At 37.1% G+C, this 7500-nt stretch overlaps 1 protein-coding gene across 1 annotated transcript in view; it reads right to left on the reverse strand.

The window, feature by feature from the left end:
• Positions 1-7500, reverse strand: part of LOC125034839 (methyltransferase-like protein 17, mitochondrial) — a 15625-nt gene that overhangs the window by 339 nt on the left and 7786 nt on the right. Inside the window, 4 exon segments of the mRNA XM_047626853.1 lie at positions 1-545; positions 547-1234; positions 5877-6017; positions 6260-6395. The exon segment at positions 1-545 is cut by the window's left edge and continues 339 nt beyond it. Of these exon segments, the coding sequence (XP_047482809.1) occupies positions 396-545; positions 547-1234; positions 5877-6017; positions 6260-6395 (1115 nt within the window). The 3' untranslated portion in view covers positions 1-395.

Here is a 7500-nt window from a genome sequence, read left to right on the forward strand (position 1 = left end):
TCTTGAGGAAGGAGACAGAATTTATAAATATACTTGTCTTCCTCCTGGCCAGTGCTATGGGTTAAGGTAGGATGTCAAACAGGACACCAGAGACAAATGCACTATCTGCAAACTAGCATAATGTTAATTAGGAAAATAGAAATTCTAGTTTACCAAAATGATGTTGTACAGGTGTCACTGTAAACAAAAGACTTAATGGATTTCATAAAATCTCCTTTTCATGAGACAGTTTTTCATATCACATTTCACGTATCTCCCTTTTTTTTGGATTTCTTAAACTGATAAATAGATCTGCAATAAAAGGAAGGAAATAATAAGTAAAAAATAATTCTAAAAGAAACAAAACCAAAGGGAGCACTATTTACTTACCCATATATGGTAAGAAAGTGTTATTCTTATCCTGCTGTATTATAGGTGATGAGATCATTTTCGGGATGAGCAGGTTCATGAGAATCACTTTCTGAGTTTGATGTGTCTTCAAATTCAACCGGAAGCATGTCACCCCAGTCTGAATTTTTACTTACGCTGTAACATTCTTTGCCATGTCCTCCTTTTCGTTACAGTAAGTTCTTGGAGTGTACCATACTTTGTACAAGTACGACATATAACATGCCTTGTGCGGCATAATGGGGCACGCACAATGCGAGGCCAGGAAACATTGTCACCTTCAACATCATTTCGCTTTCCTTTCTTAAGTACTACATAAGTAAACAGATCCTTGCTTGTGTCACTATATTTACCAAATCTAAATGGTTTGTAAGATACTTCAAAATTACAAGGGGTATTAGAGCCATCAAAAAATCTTGGACAAAACTTGTCATGTGAACAAGGAGAGAAAACATGTCCCTCCAAGTAATCTCTCTCCTCTTCTGACTGATGACCCACTTCCAATAGATAATCCCTTGCTTCCTGAATCAGTCTGTATCCAGCATTTGTCCCTGCTTCAACTAGTACCAGGTATTTTGATGTTTTTCTCCAGAGTATGTCTATTGTTCTTAGTCTTGAAGCCATGTCAGGGAGCTCAAACAGGGAACGAGATGAAACCACAATATCATACTTCAAGGTGCTGGACATTGGTAAAAACTGCTTGAAAAATGTTCCTCCTGGTCTTGTTTGCAGTGGCTTCTCTGGGTCACCTCCTCTAAGAAGCTTGTCTGCCATGTCATTCATTTCTGAACTGGAGTCAATGCACACGACCTCTTTACACTTCCCAGGCCATATGCTGTCCACCACCCTATCAGAGAAAGAAAGAAAGAAAGAAAAAAAAAAAGAGATGAAATATATATATATTTCACATTCAAAACTTGTCTTCTTCGTAACTGAAGCATCTCAAATCAAACAAAAGAATAAATAAAAGTAAAAGATTTAGTAGGCAAATGGGTACAAGACAAGCAGTAAGTAGGAGAGGGATCTAGTTCTGTGGCTAGCAATAGAAAATCTTACTCGACATGAAGGCCACCCTAGCATACATATTTGTTACCAGAGAGTTAAATACCACATTAAAGAATTTAGAAAGGAATCCTAGAATGCTCTACAATGCCTAAATATGTGACAACACCGGAATTTTAAAAATTTTCAAATCAATTTTTATGGAGATCAAACATGTCTAAAAAAAATGCACACACACACACACACACACACATATATATATATAATATAAAATGAACTGGACATTATCTAGCATATATAGGGTGTAAACAATCTGAAAACATGAGTCTTGTGTCATATCTCCAGTGTTATATAATGTCATCTATCATGACAATCATCTCGAAAAGATATGTTTGTAAAAGGGATTTCTCTGGTTTATGTTCTTCACTTTGTGGCTTTACACATGACTGGAGCCCAGGGGTCATGTTTGTAGCTCAAATAAGGACACCTGTGACTGTAATCCTTCCTAGGTCACTTAATGTATGCAAAATGGCATAAACAAGTTGTGACACAAATATGGTTCTTTTTAAATGTTCTCCCTTAACATGTCTCCCAGCTACTAGGCTGCCTTGTAGTGGTGGAAGGAAGCTAAACAGCTGGCATCTGGCTCAGCTGGAGACTAGCTTCAGCACTGAGGAGGCTTAGTGACTGGGAGACACCAGTGCATACAGATACACAATTTTTTTTTTTTTCATACATATCTTCTATTTCTTATGAAGTAATTTTACATTATGGGAAGAGGGCTAGGGCTTGACAGCTTTTTTCATTTTCTAGTTCTCAAGTGACCATATTCATCATGAAACTTGAACAAACACAGCGGTTTAGTTAGCAAATCTAGGGCGCAGCTAAAAAGAAATATAAACCTATTATAAAATATAACAATAAGAATATGAAAATGACACATCATATAATACGGAATGTTGTATGAACTTATTTATGCTTAATGATAACTTAAGTAGAAAAAAACTCCTTATAAGATGGTGTCATTTGTAAAATAATCCTCCCACTTATCAGATGACAAAAGGCTTTGAAAATAATTCTTAGCTCAGTTTTAAGTCTGTGTGTATGTATGTTATATAACATATTCATATTGAATTTTCTATTAATGACAATTAAGATTCCTATCTCCTAACGTCTAGCAGTACATAACTGGTGGAATCTTAAAATGTTTCATAGCAAATAGCCATACAGAAAATCTCTTCCAGCAAAAGGAATATAAATACTACAGACGACAACTATATAATGCAATGACGACTGCTGTTAATACCAGACAAACAAAGTACAAATGTATTTCCCTTCCTCCAATAAGATCACTGCAACAGTGATAGAATACCTAAGGATGCAATTTAGAGCAACTCTGTTCTGCAGAAGTATATTTGTGATACTTGGTCTGTATGAAGTAGAGAAATTAAAATGCTGTGTATCTTGCTTATTAATCCAATGCTTTCGAGTGCTGTGACTATCATAATTTTTTTTTACTTAGGGCTGGGTGACAGGAATATGCCATCAAGGACAAATATGGCCAAAAGCTTGAATGACAGGAATGTGCTGTCATGAAAAATGAAGCCATAGGTCAGGGTGGTGTGAATGAATCGTCATGAGTGAGCAAAGCTTTTGGAGGAAGACTAGACTCAGTAGTCATTTAAGAATGGACTCTTCTGTCATTTTCACAGGTAAACGAGGATGGAATGTACCAGCTGTGAGCTATGCTTCAGGGAGGACACTGTTTCTATGCTCAGGATCCTCACTGTCATGACCAGTGGTGCAAGGGTGTGTTACAGAAAACTGAACAATATAAAAAAAATGACAAAAAAACAATGTTCCTAACTGTTATTGTTATTGTTTACACTAGTAGATTATCTAAGGACATAATAAGGAGTCTGTTCAATGAAAAGTCTACTACTATATCTATACAGCGTAACAAATGACAAAAAACAGAACTTGGAAATTGAAAGAATGATAGAGAGAAAGAAAAACAGAAAGAAAGATAAACTTAAGTAGAAAAGTAAGCCTAACGCCCAGATTCTGGTGCAAGCTGTGAGGCTTTTGTGATCAAATGAGTTAATTTCCCTCTGCATCTAACTTTATCTATCATTCTGTCCCATATCAAAAGACCAGGCAACAAACTGACACTGGTGTTACACTGGTGTTAATATATAACACAAGTAACCCCTTTGTGAGACACTATGTGCTCCATGTGATATAATGTACTGCTTTAAGCCTAGCAAAGTAATATGTCTCTGTCTGAGGCAACCCTGGGTGAAGGAGGCCTGTGGGATGACCAAGAAAGTTGTGGCTTGGGCAGATCAATCAAACCTGTCATGAGGAGCTAGAGATGGGCCGAGCCCCTGCCTGGTGGCTCGCCATGAGGGACCCTCATAGGTGGAAGCAAAGGGTGGATGCGGCTCTGCGCCCCTGCCAGCGTTAGCTCCCAAATGATGATGATGATGAAAGTGATATGCACTAATTTTTAGGTAATCAGTATTCACTTTGAGAGCAAAACCTTGTGCAAAAACTCATAATGTTTTCTTTTCAGAGAACAGTGGTTAAACCACATGATTATAAGATCATTTCATGACACAAATGACATCTTAGCTGAATATTTTCATTAGTACCAAGGAGAAAAAACATGTTTGCTTTAAAGAATATGGAATATATTTGAAATATCTAACTTGTTCTCTGTAAATTTGTTTATTAAACCAAAAACAATACAAAAATAAGGATGTGTGTTTGTACTAAAATATTTCATGTATGAAAAAGAAAAAGAAAGAAAAAAGAAAAAGAAAGAAAAAACAAAAGAAGAAGAAGAAGAAAAAACAGTTGCATGCTTTAAGTTCAAGATTTTTCAGTGGCTGCTTTGCAAACCAACAATTGATGCAAAATGTACCCTCCTTTTCTTGGCCCAGGCCAAACCTTGGCTGAGACAGAGCCTTCGCGATGACTGTGAACTACAATGGCAGTATCCTTGCTTATTAGAAAACTACTTGGGAAAACAGAACAGACATATAACCAGTATTACTTCACCCGTGTAGTGCTTCTTGCACCATGTCTTGCTGCCCTTCAAGTAGACTACTAAGAACACCAGTTAGCCAGAATTACCCAATGACCAATACTGTACTGACTATTCATGCGATCCTATTATATGTAAAAGAATATACCAACAGAAATCTTTTAAATCTGTGTGTGTGTGTGTGTGTGTGTGTGTGTGTGTGTGTGTGTGTGTGTGTGTGTGTGTGTGTGTGTGTGTGTGTGTGTGTGTGTGTGTGTGTGTGTGTGTGTGTGTGTGTACGTGTGTACACGCTCATATTTAAATGTCAAGCAATTAACTAACATAGTTCAATGTGGAACAGCTTACAACCTTAAGAAATGGTACATTTGTTTATTCATTTACCATTGTTCTTGCTACAAAATATTGAATGGAACAGCGTCATTTTAATCTTCACAAGCAGCATCAAATAAACAAATAAAGCTCAACAAGGTTAAGAAGGAAGTGCCAAAAAGTCATAACAATGCTCTAAATGATAACAGGAAAGTCCAAATCTGCCTTTCCTACATAATTCAGTAATGCCCATTGTCATGAATGTGTAATTGTAGAGTACAGTCTATGCAAGATTATAATGAAGAAATATAAGCTATAATACATGCATATCACAGTAACTGTTCCTCTCAATCATATAATTCATTCTTGTGTAAAATTAAGCAAAAACTCAGTGAGATAGAGTTTTGGAGAAGTGAGTTCACTCTGTCACAGACTAGGATACAGGTAAATGAAACTATTTTGCACTGGCTGTGGGCTGACCAAAATGACTGTCATGAAAACATGCAGTGTCCTATGCTCTGTGACCCACATCCTGCTTGACGTAGTCTTGTCATAATGCGATTTTCAAATGAAGACAAGCCTCATACCACTATATGGTAGAGAATTTATTCCTCCAGAGAGAAAAATACAAGCAGAGGCAATAGTAAGAGCAGTGTCACCTATAATGCTTTATATATTCAAAATATTCTGCTGTAATTGGCACTTTCAATTCAGAATTTTTGTCATGGCAAGAATGTGATTTGATTCTAGTACACATGTCAATTGTAAAGATTAAGTGAGCAGCTATGGTAAACTAATCCACAAAAAAAGGAACCCTGAAATAGTTTACTGCTATACAACATGGAGAACTGCAGTTTGTACTATGATTAGGAATAAAGTTTTATTGTAATATCTCATTATGTCTATACCTACTTCATACTCATTGTGTAAAGTTCAAATACAAATACTCTGATCATTTAGAGAACTTGCAAAAGTCTTTAGTATTTCTTTTCAGAGCTAAAATCAAACAACTCATATTCCTGAAATCTATCATAAAAATAACAACTGCATGAAAGAATCTAAGGATAGATATAAAAACCCAAAACAGGTGGTATCTCACCTACTGTCTAATGCAACAGAATCTACTCACCACATTGAAGTGCCCACACCAGAGCCAAAGTCTAATAACGTAAGTGGGGAAAAGTGTGGGTCACGTTTCTTCGTCTCTGCCAGGATTCTGTAGAGGGAGGCATAATCTGGAGCTAGGCGGCCTGCTACATACATAGCTGCCCTAGAAAAGAAATATAACAATAAATCAAGTTTTAAATCCATAACAACAGCAACTCACAACAAAGGACACTGGTAATCAATTAACAACGGTGGTTCCATGATATTTCAAGGCTAGTTCTTTGAAAGGAACTAAAGCTGGATTAACACAAACAATTACACTTCACATGAGGGGGAGAGGAAAGGAACTGCTGTGCAGCACAAAGAGAAAATTATGCATGTTATATATACAGCATCTCATCTCACCTATAGCCATTATACTCAATGGGTTTCCAGTGATAAATGTTGTTCTTCATTTTCTTGATAACTTTTGATTTTCGGGATTCTAGCAACTTGCCTTGAAGCTCTTCACCAATATCTGGTGATAATGGATCTACCATTTCTGAAATTTTAGAAGTGGCGTAAGGAAAAATAAAGAATGTTTGACATACTAAAAAGCGCAAGGAAGATTTCATTCGAGACATCTTCCTGCACATAACAGAAGAATGTATTTTATATACAACTGAAACAACCTTTGAGAATGCAACTAAATCAACAAAACAGAAAAATCTTTAAACAAATTCTTTAACAAGGATCTAGACTACTCCACAGAAATTAAACTACCTACTCTTGCTTGAAAACTCATTGTGAGATTTTACAAACAATCCCAGTGAGCACTGGGGAAGAGCTCAGAAATACAAACACAGTGCCTGGTTACTGAGGCTTTTCTCTATGGAGGATGGATGACCATATTTTATACTGAAATGTAAGTACACTCCCAGACATTGAATATGATATACATATATATATATATATATATATATATATATATATATATATATATATATATATATATATATAAAATAAATATGCAGGTGTTGAAAAGTGTTGGTGCAAGGACACATCCTTGCCTCACCCTGATTTAACAGGGAAGAACTTCAACAGGCCCCCACCACACTTTACAGCATTTTCGGGACCAGTATATAGGCCAATAATCCATGTCGAAACTCCCCTAAGTCTCAGGATCTCCCATAGTGGTTTTTGATGCACCGAATCAAACGCCTTCTTCAGGTCAATGTAGGCTGCAAGCAGCCCATGACTAAATGCATGACGGTGTTAAACAATGACTCGAAGCACTAGGATACGGCGTATTGTGGACTTGTGAATCCAGACTGCTCTGGTCTCTAGTGCCTTAGTAGGTGGTCCGGGATCCACTGGAATACTGAGCAGTGTGATACTATTATAGTTGTTACAGTCCCAACGACACCCTTTTACCTTCCAGAGAGGGATGACATGCCCTTCAACAGGTCAGGGGAATGAAACTAGACTGCCAGATGGCAGTCAAGCCTGTATGTAAGCCCTGTGCCATAGATTCACCCCCAGATTTTAGCAGTTCAGCAAGGATATCACATATGCCTGTGGCTTTGCCACCCTTCAGCTTAGAAATCACCATCCTAACCTCAGTTAGGGTAGGAGATTCCTGAAGGGTTGGTCTGGCATAGGTATTG

This window comes from Penaeus chinensis, chromosome 18, assembly GCF_019202785.1.
Source record: "Penaeus chinensis breed Huanghai No. 1 chromosome 18, ASM1920278v2, whole genome shotgun sequence".
Lineage (NCBI taxonomy): Eukaryota > Metazoa > Arthropoda > Malacostraca > Decapoda > Penaeidae > Penaeus > Penaeus chinensis.